The 14,223-nt window shown below is 41.1% G+C and overlaps 1 protein-coding gene across 5 annotated transcripts in view; it reads right to left on the bottom strand.

The window, feature by feature from the left end:
- The window catches only part of HMGCLL1 (3-hydroxy-3-methylglutaryl-CoA lyase like 1), a 99,222-nt gene that overhangs the window by 64,454 nt on the left and 20,545 nt on the right, over positions 1-14,223 (bottom strand). For all 5 annotated transcript variants that reach the window (XM_061622990.1, XM_061622987.1, XM_061622991.1 and 2 more), the window contains exons 2-4: positions 9,872-9,949; positions 8,847-8,954; positions 2,905-3,000 (exon numbers count right to left, since the gene is read on the bottom strand). In XM_061622990.1, the coding sequence (XP_061478974.1) occupies positions 2,905-3,000; positions 8,847-8,954; positions 9,872-9,949 (282 nt within the window). The remainder of the gene's footprint in view (positions 1-2,904; positions 3,001-8,846; positions 8,955-9,871; positions 9,950-14,223) is intronic.

Consider the following 14,223-nt stretch of genomic DNA (forward strand, 5'->3'; position numbering starts at 1 on the left):
TCATACTGGAGGAGTTTCTGGGGGCATGGGATGTTGCAGGAAGAAAGAGGAAGAGGAAGCATTGAAACTGAATCCCTCCCCTTTCTGCTGACAGATGCAGAGCAACACCAATTAAAATCCACCCTATGTCAAAAGGTATTCCAAAGAGATATTTTTCTTAACTAAGACATGAATTCAATTTGTATGTTTGTGTAAAAGTTCAATAGATGACTAACAGAGCAGTTCAAGTCATCAGAGGCTGACAGAAGTGACAGTGAGGGAGGAACGGCCACATCCAGTTGCCGTTCAGGAGCCACGGGGGGGGGGAGGATGCTGGCTGCACTGGCAGGGCGCAGCGGAAGGCAACAAAATGCATGTTTTCTTCCGCCACTCTTTTTCCTGACACAGTGTCTGCCGGGACCAAGAGGCCGCAGGATGGTGCTGAATGGAACCTGGATGTAGCATAAGTCCCCCTCCCCTTGCTTCCTCCCCAACATGCCTCCAGGACACCCCTTTGGGGGACCTTGCACTGGCTTTCGCCAGCTTCCCTATGCCAGGCTATGCTTCTCCGGCAGATCCCTGGCTGAGCCAGGTTGGGCTGGCTGCCCTATGGCTGCACTGCAGCTATGCTAGGAGGTGGGGACTTATGTCGGCATAGCCTGGCTGAACTGGGACCCAGCTGGATCAGCCAGGGATCCACCATATCCAACTTTCCTAAGCCCAGCATAAATACCACTCGGATTACTCCCTTATTCCACTATATGGAATGACGCAGGCTTGAAGCTTTGCACACAGTGGCAGATGATAATTTGCGAAAGAGAGAGAGAGAGAAAAAGTGAGAGATAATTTTATTGGGATTTTCCAGAAGGGTAGCCATGTGAGACTTCTGCAGCAAAATAAAAACAAAAAACAAAAAAAATAAAAACCTCTTGTAGCACCTTAAAGACTAACATATTTATTATTGCGCAAGCTTTTGTGGACTGCAGTTCATCACATGCATGACGTGTTACATGCGTTGCTCTGTTACCATATACGCACGTTTGGAGGGGGGAGAATTGTAAACAGGGAGGTCAAAAGGAAATAAAATGCATAAAGCAGAGACAGTGATAATTAAATTATTAATAGTGGTCATTCACAGAAAATATTAGTGTTGATAACACAAGACATCTTGATAAGCCAATTAACATACGTAATACAATAAAAATCAATTGTGCTGGTTCAATTCAGTATTCAAATAAGATACAGAATTTTCATTATACATTCCTTTGTATACTTCAGTGTTTTTTCTGTTTTGTCAGGACAAATGTGGGGGGTTTTGTTTTGTTTTGTGTATGTATGTTTCACACAAGTGCAGTGCTGTACTATGCATATAGCACATATGATTGACTCCCTGGGCTCCTGCTGGAAGAAAGGGTGGGATATAAATAAATAAATAACTCAGAAGCAAGTCCCACTGTGTTCAATGGGATTTAATTTCCTGGAAGTGTGCATTGCATTGCTGCAGTAATAAACTAAATTAATTTACTCTGATGGTTATTGAGATTGTTATTCTAATTATCAGTTTAGGCAACAACAGATTTTGCTTTACACAAAGCCTCTGTCTCCACATATTTAACAGGAGTTACAAATGTATGAGTGAGCCCTGAAATTGTCTAAATGTTCTCAAACCTGTGTCATTGAAATAAATGGGACCCCTACATATATGATGAGTTTCCCACATGGAAACTAGTAAAGGTTTTGAGACAGAAGGCCATGCACTTTCCACAGTCACTATGGGGCTCAGACAAAAGCGTTAACTGTTTGTGTGAATTAAATCTCTCTTCTCCTATATATCTGAGTTTTAGAAATAAGAAGATGTTCTCTAAAGCTTCCACTTGTGCCTAAATACTGGAATGCAATCAAATGTAGATGAAAAGCAAAAGTAAAAGAAAGCTAAACATTTCGGTAGGCCCTGAAACCATAACATCAGCTTAAGAAATGTGTAGTTGACATCAACATCCTCTCTGTTACCAACTCAAGTTTTCCCAAGCCAGGAATGAGTGAACCAGACAATTTTAATTTCTTTGCGTTTCTCATTTATTCAATTTTATGTTCAGTTCTTCACATTTCCAAATCAGTTTCCTTTTTTAAAAAAGCCCTTATTAAAATTTCCTCAGTGTGTGCTTCTCCTAATGTACAATTTTTGTATGCAATTTTGCCTAATATACATTCCTCAACATGTCTTTTTGTTTGTTGTTTTCACTAATACATGCATTTATGAACACTTTCCTCTACTATATGCATTTTAGTACAAATTATTTGGTTGAAGAACTGCATCACAAAATTTGAAGAAATGTGAATTTCGAAGGATGGCTGTGTTCCTGTTCAAATGCTTTTTGGGTAGTATGAAGTGGGAAGATTGGCCTTTAAATGAGACCTGAATCAAATTTCTCCTTCATTCTTTTCCCAGGCTCACACAGATGCAGCCAAAACCATAGCACCCACACATAGACTCAGGGCAACCCTGAGGTTTTCAAGAGTACAAAACATCTTTACAGAAGGGGACTCCAAAAATAGTCCAATGAGAATTGAGTGTGTTCAGAGGCCATGGAATGCCAACTAATTGTGGGTGGCAGAGAAATGGAAAAAGAGGAGCGGGAGGGAACGCAATGGAGTTGCTGGGATCCTGAACGGCAGCACTCCACTGCAACATTTTGTTGCAGATCCAACTTGTTAATTCAATAATGCTCATGTATATGAAATTAATTTAGCATAGATTTGTGAATGTGCTTAATTTGTGCCACAAGAACTAACATGGTTAAAGCTATGCGATCTAGATTCTGACAAAAATAGCCGAATGGAACTGCATATCTGCATTCTAGTTGTATGCTTAAGTACCTAGGACTTAACTGAAGGACAGATAAAACAGTACAACAATATACGTACAGCAGAATGGAAACCTTGAAGATTAGGGGTAAGTACTGGATAGCGGACTCCAGGATAGCATTCTATTCCTCTCATTACTTCTGTATGATCTGCCATCTTAAAAGACAAAATGTTGCTTTATTTTCTCAAAGTCGTATGACAGTCTCAGATGCTTACATAATGGTTACTGACACAAGTGTTCAGAGTGAAGCTTTTAAAAAAATTAATACGCAAACACAGAACTGAGACAAAACTGAGTATCAATATAGTAAAATCTTCTTTATTTTACAAGAACTACAAGCAGAAGTGATCCTTACACAAAAACTAACTGAATCTTAGCGTACTTTATTGCCTCTTCACGTTGCACATAGGATTTGATCTTATGCTTATCTGAGCACTTGAATAGTGCATTTGTTTAGCACTTTTTAAAATTAAGAATTGGGAGGGGAATAGCATATTTAATTGTAGTAGAGGCTGGTGGGGCAGCAGGGGCTGGGTGGCATTGCTGGCTTCCCAACACCACACATCATTGGTTACTGAGAGGGGGAAGGAAGAGGGACAAAGCAGTGGGCAGCTCGGTGTGGCACAGGCATAGTGGAGCCAACCTGACACTCCCACCGCTGTGCCCATGCTGCACCAAGCTCCCAACTGTCTCGCCCGTCCCCCTCTCCTTCTTGGTAACCAGAGGTAATGCAAGGCATTTCAACCAGCATCACCCTGCTGGTCACTATTGTTTAATTGTGTCATCTAGTCTTTTTGCATTTGAAAACCACTGAGCAAGGAAATATGAAACATCCTATTTTTATAGCCTCCTTTTACTACTAAACTGCTGTTAGCAATGGTGGATAGATGCACCATAGGAAAGAGATGCTGTGTCGTCCAACCGAATTAATTGCCTTCATTATTAGAAAGTCTGGGTACTTCCACACAGCAATTCATGGTGGGCTGAAAGCTGCTCATGCACGAAAGTTTGGTGCAGCGTCCTCAAGTTGTTGTCCTCAACAAGATGCCATCCCATATTATTTCCTCATTTAATCAGGATTTACCATTTGTACAGAAAATCCAACGTTGTTGTTTTTAAAAAATGAAGATGGTAAATCATCCCCCCCCTCCCAATCACCTTCCTTCAGTGGAGCATCCCGCGGGCAGAATTCAAGCCACAGGTAGCTTGGATGCAACACAATAATCAGATTTTTGTTGCATTAAAAATATCATCTTTTATTTATGTGGGGCTAGGTGATTTTTCATTCTTTTTTAACACCGGTATAATCCAACACCTAATATTTTTAGGTTACAATCCTATGCATGCTTGTTGGGGAAGAAACGTCACTGAATTCAGTGGAGCTTTTTTCTGAGTAGCCACGTATAGGCTTCCACTGTTCATATTGCTTTTAGTATTTTGAAGGCTTTATGATGTTGGTATTTTATGGTTGTTACACGCTGGTCCAGGAGGGGTATCTCCTTCCATATTAAAAAAGCAGGACAAGGATGTGATAAATAAATAATCACATAACTGTGCCCTACCTTCTGGATCTTATAGTTCTAAAACCTTTAATCCCTTAATTAAAGAAAGAATGTCATGCATACTTTGTAGGCTAAGGAAAACCTCTGAAACCAAATAGTTAATGTAATAGCACACCAATGTGACAAAAGCCTACACTTTTAATGGTTACAGCATAACCAAAAATTCAATTAACATGCTAAACTGAAAGTGCAATTCAAGCTCCATGAAACTTAATCATTGCAAATAACGTTTATATAATGTATTTGTCCCCGTGATATTTTTCTTGTAAGCAGAGTCTTACTTTAACATGTACTTTTAACATTTATGCAATTAACTTTCAAAGAGCAATCAGATACTTAAGCAATAAGCATTTCAATGGCAGCCCTTTATCATTCTTGGCGATTTCGATTATAGGTGTGTGATCCTGTTTTAGATGGCACCTTGCTACTGCAGAATGTTTTATTCCTTCTGGTTCTTTTTAGTCAGAAATTCTCTGCCAAACAAAACATTAGCAGGGAAATGGCAAAGGAGCTTTAAAAAACTTGAAAGAGAGAGAGAGAGAGAGAGAGAGAGAGAGAGAGAGAATGATGGAAACATAACTAGTCAGTCTATTCTCATGCCTAAAGAAAATAAAGTACTAAGAAGACATAGGCAAGATTGCACTCCATCTCCAAGTTAACACGGCCTTTGCATATAAACAGAATTTAATCTAAGTATCAACCAAGCCATTCAAACAAATTCAGACTTGCATTGGAATAAAATTTCCCCCTCAATATCCAACAAGCCCAGGCCAAATTTACTACCCAAAAGGGCTCACGGGAAAAGAGAGGAATGAAAACCACATCCCCCCCCCACAAAAAAAAGAAACAGGGGGAAATGAAAAGGGTGGTGTACAGTTGCTTTAGATTTTAGATATTACTAAAAGGAGTAACTTTGTCCTCTGTGTTGAAACAGCCTTCCCCATGCTGGTGCCCTCCAGAGGTTTTTGGACTTTGACTCCCATCAGTCCCAGCCAACATGGCCAATGGCCCAGAAGGATAGGGGGATCATCCAAAACATCTGGAGTGCACCAAGTTGGGAAAGGTTAGGGTGCAATGTTACAGTGCGCAGTGAGCTGGAATAAGTTTTTAGTAGGGGCTTTTAGAAAAACATGGGAAGCACAAGACAGCAGATAGTCCACCAGGTTTGGCCATCTCCCTCCTTTCTATGGGCCAAACTACACATTATGACAGTGATGCATGAATACACCTTTATTTCCTTTCAAATAGCAGCTGTGAAGGGGTGGCAATATTGATTGGGACCTGTGTGTGTGTGTGTGTGTGTGTGTGTGTATGTTTAGGATGGGAGAGATTTCACTTTTGTGTGATGATCCACTTGGAAAACTGTTTGAAGCACTCCTTACAAACCAGGATCAGATTTCTTCCTGAACTGCTCAGAGTTATCACACATTATAGCTGAGGATTATGGGGCTTACCAGCCCCATGATCCCTGGCAGCAAATGCCTGACGGCTCCACAGGACCTTTCCTGGGTTGCACAGAGCTGTGTGATCTGCTTTCCATCAGCTGTTCCTGCAGTTAGCTTCTCTGTGATTGGTTTCTTTCATAGTCTGCACCTCAGCGTATCAGGCAAAAAATCTTGAAATATTTGGTTGGGAACATCATCAAAAGGAAGGGAGTTGCAACTCTTAGCATCTTTGAGAAAGTTCTCCTTTATGCAATAATGCTAGAATTTCACAATATAGTCCCAGAGACAATGGTTCGGTTTAATGAGGTGGGGCCATTCTATGGGCTCTTTCCATAAGTGGGCACACTATCCATTTTCTAGCTGCAGAGTTTCAAATAATCGGATCTTGTTCCTCCTCCTTGAACCCCCCAATGCACTTTTTCTTCAACTTAAATTATACAAATCCTCTAAATATTTGGCCTGATTTACCACCTGGATACTTGTAGGCCTTGGACTTCATTCTGTAAAGTGAGGCCTAGTTCCATAATAGAGTCTGCAGCCACAGCCTTCTCTTTTCAGGTGGCTTTTATCAGCCAGTAGAGTGTTCAGGAGGCTCAAGAAGCTCTTTTCATTTAGAAGAAAGACTATCCTGGTCTCAGGTAAAGTCACCAATATACTTTTGGAGTCTTAGTTACTACAAAGTCTGAGACTGGAAAGGAAGTCAAAGGGGAATCTGGCTCCATCTGCACTATATATTGAAAACTGTGCCATACCACTTTAAACAGTCATGGCTCCCCCAAAGTATTATGGGAACTGTAGTTTGTTACGGTTGCTGAGAATTGTTGGGAGACCCCTCTTTCCCTCACAGAGCTACAATTTCTAGAGTTCCCTGGGAAGAGGGATTGACTGTTAAACTATGCTGGAAATTGTACTTCTGACAGACTACAGTTCCCAGGATTCTGGGGAGGTGGGGGGGGGAAGCCATGCCTTGTTAAAGTGATCACCAAATATGCCACCTGACGAGATCAGCCTCACAAGACCTTCTCTCGGTCCCACCAGTGAAAACAGCTAGGCTGGTACGGACCAGAGAGAGGGCATTCTCGATTGTGGCCCCCACCCTCTGGAACTCTCTCCCATATGACCTTTGCCATGCCCCCTCCCTGGTAGGTTTTCGCCAAGGATTAAAAACTTGGCTGTTTCAGCGGGCATACAGGATTCCTAGGTAATTTTAGTTTCATAACGTACAGATGTGGGTGGGTTGATTATCTGAAGACTGATGTTATAATTGTATTTATATGTTGTATCTTAATTTTAATCTATGTACGCCGCCTAGAGTGGCCGTTCATTCGGCCAGATAGGCGGCCTAAAAATAAAATTTTATTATTATTATTATTATTATTATCATTATTATTATTATTATTATTATTATTATTATTATTATTATATGAGACTGCTTTAAATGCATAGTGAGGATGGGGCCTTTGTCATGTTCTCTGTTCGCAGCAGGCCTTTCTCTGCTGTGTCAACCTTATCTTCTGCATCTAATGATGGGAAGACATCTCTTAGGTTTTTAGCTGGGATAGAGTAACCCTTAGGTTTAACCAGGGCTGGCACCAGACAGCGGCCAAGTTGGGCCCTGGCCGAGGGCTCCTGTGGGAGGGCAGAGCTCCCATTCTGCAATCTGCAGAGATAAAATTAACTGCCGTAATAAAGTTCAACATTCTGTGTTGTGAAAAGCTGGTGTTCTGCAACGCTTCATTATTAAAAAGGCTGGCATTGCAGTTTTAGTCTGAAAGGCAAACTAAATGGTAGCTTTATATACAAAGTGAAGGGGGGAGAGACCATTTTTAAGTCTCTTTTTCATCAAATTCTGGCACAGTAAGGAAGGAATTGGTATATGCGTGCAGTTTGCATTGTAGCCCTTAAATGGATTATTTACCTCCGTTTAAGTAACTAAAGCCCACAGCCCTACATTTAGGCCACGATCTTCATTACCTAACTATCTAAATCCAAACCCATTCCAGAATCCTAATATACTTAACAGAAACAGACATACCAATTTCAAAGACCATTCATCCTTGGCAGCTTTACAATAAAAATCAACATTTAGTATAGGGTAATCTCATGAGGGGTGAAGACAGGAAACTAACAAAGGATCTCTCTACACTACTAATACCAGGATCTTCACTGGACAGTATGACACTGAGAATATTTCTTTTTCACTCAATTAACATTATTGCAAGGTTGCCAGGTCCCATTCAATGGAGGAAATTGTCTGAAATAAATAAAGACTTTTGGTATATAGATGATCACTTTGTGAGAAGGGCAATTACTTGCAAATATGGTTTTACTGAAGACAGATGGATTTCATATCACTGGCAGCTGATTGTTTTTGCATTTCCATAACTGGATGTTTAATTTTTATTCCAACTCGTTGGGCCAGCTGACTTAAACAAGGTACTGCTTTCTAATTGCTACTATATTACAATACAAGATTTGTAACCAATAGAGCACTAGATGACAGAGAGAGAAAAAGAGTGACAACATTCCTGTCTAGAGAGTTGACTGTCTGAATTAGATGGATAACAAGAGTTGATGAGGGGGAAGTGATAATGGGCTGACACCAAGCAGTTGGCTAGGAGAAGGCCCATAGCTCAGTGGTAGAGCACCCCATTTGCATGCAGCAGGTTCCAAGTTAAATCCCTGGCATCTCCAGGTAGGCTGGGAGAGACGCCTATTTGAAATCCTAAAGAGCTGCTGACGGTCATTGTGGACAATGCTGAGCTAGACAGCCCAATGGGCTAACTCCGTACAAAAGAGGTGCTCTGTTCCTCTGCCCTGTGTTTCTAGTGAAAACAAGGTAAGGCAGAGTCAGGTGGGAGGGGTGCAGCAGGTAAAAGATGATGATTGTTCAGTAATTCTGAATTCAAGTATTCCTGCTATGGCAATTACGCATAGTGTAAGAACCCTGGATTGTCCTGAGTTACGCTTGGGACTATTGTATATTTTACCTACCTGTGGTACCCATTTTGAAGAAACAAAGCTTGTCACTTCTATGACAGGCAAACCCGTTTTGGAAAGTCGATCGATTAATTCAATTTTGACATCTGTAGGGACTATAGCCTGTAAACAGAGGAGGGAGAAGAAACCTTTTCTGTACGATGTGTGCCATGTGATAAGAACATTTTGGCCAAAAAGAGAGAGAGGTATATTTATAACACTGTAAAATAACATAAAATTCAACAGTGATATTTTAAGATATTGTGGCCCAATACTATTTTTCAGGCAAAATAAAACTGGTACACATACAGGGGAACTCTTTGTGACTATCATGCTTAACTGAGGGCCCTTCCCAGAAGTCAGCAGAAGCCATTCAATGCAAGTGACATCCACAAGTAACATAATGCCCACCGGTAGGAGTGACTAGTAAATATGAATTGTGATAGTGCCAACCATCTGCATTGGTTTTATCTGCCTGCCGTGCTGGTGTAATATCTCTACAATGATAGCAAAACCATCACTGCGCTGTGGCATTGGCCACACTTGTTACACTATGCTGGTGAACCCCTTCCAAAGGCTGCATGGAACCTGCTTCTCCATGGCAATATTCCACATGACTCCAGTGTGTCTGTGCATTGTGCCAGGAAGCCAGGTCCATGACAACACCCCTCCCTGGCAGCTGCTCCTGGCCACAGATTTTCCATGCCTGCTGTACGAAATCTCATCTGAACAGTATTAGAACCCTCCAGAATCAATTCACTATACATATGTATCTTTAAAACCAAAGCTCATGGACATTTTAGTACTTTAGACCTCTTGATATGAGAAGGCCCTTTGTGTACTATTTAACCATTACTGGGACAACACTTATCTTCTACATCATTTTGTCACCTTTTGGGATGGTGTAGGAAACATGGTAAAGAGCAAGAGATAGAGACAGAAAATAAAATGTTAATTACATGAGCAATAAACTCTACTTTCTGGGTTTAATTAATATGACATTGTCCGACCCAGCACTACAACTCTCACTGTTAAATTACCTTTTCATTTTGCAATCCATCCCTTGGGCCAACTTCTACTATTTTAACAAATTCAGGAAATCCACTTGTGAGCAATTCCTGAAACAGAAAGGTTTGTTACTACATAAAATATCAGGGTTTAATTTACACAAAGGCTCCCTCCCTGGGCCTTAGCTCAGAATAATTTGTTCTCAGTACTAGGGACTAGTGGAAGAGTGTGCAAGTTGTAACAAAGAAAACATTCTCAGAATATGTGCAGAGTGCCTTTCCATCCACAAAAAGTAACCAAAATATGTCCCCACAGAGTGAGGATCAAAGAGCAGGGATTTGTCAAAGAACATGCGAGCCCAGTAGACTCCCCTCTTCTGAGAACCGTTATTCTGGGATTAATCAGATGGATCATCCCTTCTCTGAAAATTAAGTTTATGCAACCAAAATATATTTCTTTGTAAATTTTTGTTTACATAGTAGAGCAACTGCTTTGCATGCAGAATGTCCCAGGTTTCATCCCTGGCATCTCCTGGTATGGCTAGGAGAGACCATCTGAAACCTCGGAGAGCTGCTGCCAATCAGCATAAACAATACTGAGCTGGAGGAACCAATGGTTTGACTCTGTATAAGGCAGCTTATTTTTACCTAAGAGTTGGTGACTGGCAGCAACTGGAGCAAATCTGCTCCAGAGTTACCAATCGAGAGGTGAAAGAAGTATGTGAGGGATATATGGCTGTGGCAATTTGACTTGTTGGCAGGCTACTTTGGGAAGTGGAGATTGGCTATTAACACCCCCTACCATTCCTTTCTTAAAACAGCCCTTCAGAAAATGTAGTTGTCAATCATGACCTTATAGGAGTGGACAACTTGGAGGTCCTCCAGATGATGTAGAACTCCATCTTCCATCAGCCAGTATGACCAAAGAAGGGAACTGTAGTCCAGGAATATCTGAAGGGCCACAGGTTACCCACCCCTGTCCTAGACCAGAGGAATGTAATCGATCCATAACAGACACTGCAGGCTGCAGCATAGTCAAATTGAAGGTTCTTGTTTCAACTCCTGCAGCTATCTGTGGGAAAAGCATGAGGTATTTGACTGGTGTCTCCCTTCATAACCCTGACCTTCATTTCACTAAGTTCCAATGAAACAACCAAAGGGTCAGTGAGTAAGGAAAGATTTGTACCTAGAGAAGACAAGACTTGCTGCACAGATGCCTGGATAAGAGTAGGAACTACTTTCTGTAGGAAAGCACACTGACTAGAAACCTCAGAATGTTTACAACTAAATGCAGAATCCATCACTTATCCACAGTGCGTCTCTTAACATGACACAACTCACTGCAGGGTGAGGGCTTCAGTTTATACTTTTGAATCTTTCACTTACATCTGTCACCATGGGTGTCACTCCAACTGCCATGAACTGCTTCACAAGTTAAATTAAGTCCATATAGTAACATCCTTGAATGACTGCTAAAGTACAGTTTTTTTGGGGGGGGGGAAATCCAGTACATTTACTATGCATTTATGTGAACAGTGTAAAAAGAAATGGGAAACAGCTGTACAATGTCTCTGATCATATACAGCATCTGGCATGCTAAACTTTTCCTGGACCAAGCTGGGCCCACATTTGCCAAGAATATAAACTTATTTTATTTAAATGTAAAGACAAAACTTTCACATCTGTTGCATAACATCCCCACCCCCTTTTGAAAGCACTTTTATTAAATGGAAGACCTCCTTACAGAGGGCACATATTTGAGGTTTTCCATGATTATCAGATAATTGCACTTACAAGACAAATGCCACATTCATGATAGAAATATATCTGTGACAGAAACAAGATCTAAAGTGTGCTAAACATATCATATCTTAAACAGGATGCATTACAAATGTTAATAAAACTTATATTTTCATAACAATTTTCAACAGTTATGAGCCAAAACTTGTTATATTGACTGATATAGCACATACCCATAACTTGCATGTGCAATTGAACTCAAAGGTCAGTAATACATTATTGTCTATCACAGGGGCAGCCAATGTGATGCCCTCCAGATGTTGGACTACAGCTCCTATCAGTCCCAATTGGGGAGTTTCTCCCTCTGTTCCTCCAACCAAGCTGTAGGCTTAAGTGCCTGTGGGGGTTACTAAAGAATAATAAAGCACCAGGAATAGGTTTCATACCACCAGAGTTTTCTGAAATATTAGCTGGTGGATTGATTCTAGAGCCCATTCGTTCCAGAAAGCATAGTCATGAATGTTTGAGTTAGTCCAACATCTTGGCTAAAGACAAGCTATAGTCTGACCTCCCCAAAGTGTTGTGCAAATAAATCAGGATGAATGCTCAATAAATAGGTAATCTGGAAGAGCCCTTAAGTATTCTACAGTCTCTCTGTCTCTCTTCCTCAAGTTACCTGTGACAAACCTTTGGTGCTACCTCTTCTCTTGGTAAAGATAACAACTGCCTCAAAGATAGGGGTAATTTAATTTTCAATAATATGAATCAACTCTTGTTTGGGCTTTGCACAGATGACATGGTGTAGGTTTTGGGGGGTGGCCTTCTTCTAGCACTTTCTAGTCACTGCAGTGTTGTCAACCCTGCCAACACTTTTTCTGCAACTCCCTGCCCCATTTTGGATTGTAGATGCTATACGCACCACAGTTCAAATGGCAGCCCATGAGGAGAAAATGGTGGCAGTGAAGAAGACAGAGGGCCTGGTGACACTGTGGATGTGGCAAGGTGTACCAGGATTGTAATATGTGGCAGTCCGGGGTAGAAAAAGAAGCCCTATCTTTTCAGATTCCAATCCTTAAAAGTTTGGAACTGAGACCCAAATCACCTGTGCATTGCTCAAGCTCCACGCACATCATGACTTCATATTCTATGCAGAAAGGATTGCCCTACTCTCCTGTTCACTGATAGCAAGAAAGGATTACTCCCATTCTTGTGTTCTTGACAGGGCACTTAATCTGCCCTCAAATACAGATCTCTTGGATCATAGTCCAAATTACAGCTAGCTTGTCTCTGGCAAATGCTTTCCACCCCACTGTGCTCCTGGTTCCTTTTTTGCTCTGCAGGAAATGCAGACACTATAAAGCCAAGATCATTCCAATTACACCATTGTTGCCAGATTATGAGTTTGGAATCCTCATTTTACAACCACAAAACTTTTGGGTTTTATTCAGAACTTTGCAAAGGCGGTGTGTATGACCCCTCTTGCACTCCTCTTTCTCTCATGCAACACCACAAGCCACTTCTTCCTCCTGCCATCTGCTTTGTTCCAAAAAATGCACAGCCTTTTCTATCCCACTTCCCCGGGACATTGCCAAAGAAACAAAGAAGGCTGCAATCCACCTAGACAAACAGAGAGGAGGGAGGCGCACATAGAGACCCAGTCTTTATTGTGTTGATTGGTGATTGCATGCTGAGTGCCAGGGATGTTTCATCAATGGAGATGTTCTCCTGATAGCTGTTCAGCTTTAGAATGCAATATCCATCTGAGTTTGGAGAGATTATATCTTTTAGCTAGTGCAAGGGGCAGAGAAAGGGACTGGAGACAGTTAAGCAGAGACTGACTGGAGAGACATGGAGAGAGAGAAATAAACAAACAGGCTCATTTACAAACAGGCATTGGTGACTTCAAGATTAGATTACTGAAATGCATTCTATGTGGGAATTCCCTTGCACTTGACTCAAAAACTGCAATTAGTGCAGAATGCTACAGCATTTGCTGAGAGGGGGGAGAACATGTCAGCATATAACACCTCTGCTCAGAGGTCTGCACTTGTTGCAAATTTGTTACCAGGCCAAGTTCAAGATGTTACCATTAGTATATAAAGCCCTTAACAGGTTGGGACCAGTTTAGTTACAAGACTGCCTTATCCACATAATACTCAGCAATCATTCTTTTAGTGTGGCAGCACCACTCTTTGGAACTCCCTGCCTATTGACATCAGGCAGGCACCTTCGCTGTATTCCTTTCAGCGCCTGCTTAAAACATTTTTGTTTAGGCAAGCCTTTCCACACATAGATGCTGATCTGTTTTAATCTTTTTAGTTAGTAGCTGTTGTAATTGTTATTTATTTATTTATTTATTTATTTTTGATTTATATCTGCCCTTCCTCCCAACAGGAGCCCAGGGCGGCATTTGTTTTAAATATGTTTTTAATTACTTGTTTTAACTATTTTATTGATAACTTTTAATGTTTTTGTCAACCACTTAGACGTCTTTACATTCAAGCGGTATACAAACTTTGTTAATTAATTAATATATAATGGGGTTTGTTGGAGTGTGAACAAGTGTGAACCACCTTGGGATGAATGGGTTCTCTTTGGGGAACTCAGCCAGGGTTGGTAGATTTACTGCCTGCTGTAGGATTGTT

This window comes from Rhineura floridana, chromosome 4 (assembly GCF_030035675.1).
Source record: "Rhineura floridana isolate rRhiFlo1 chromosome 4, rRhiFlo1.hap2, whole genome shotgun sequence".
NCBI classification, from domain to species: Eukaryota; Metazoa; Chordata; class Lepidosauria; order Squamata; family Rhineuridae; genus Rhineura; species Rhineura floridana.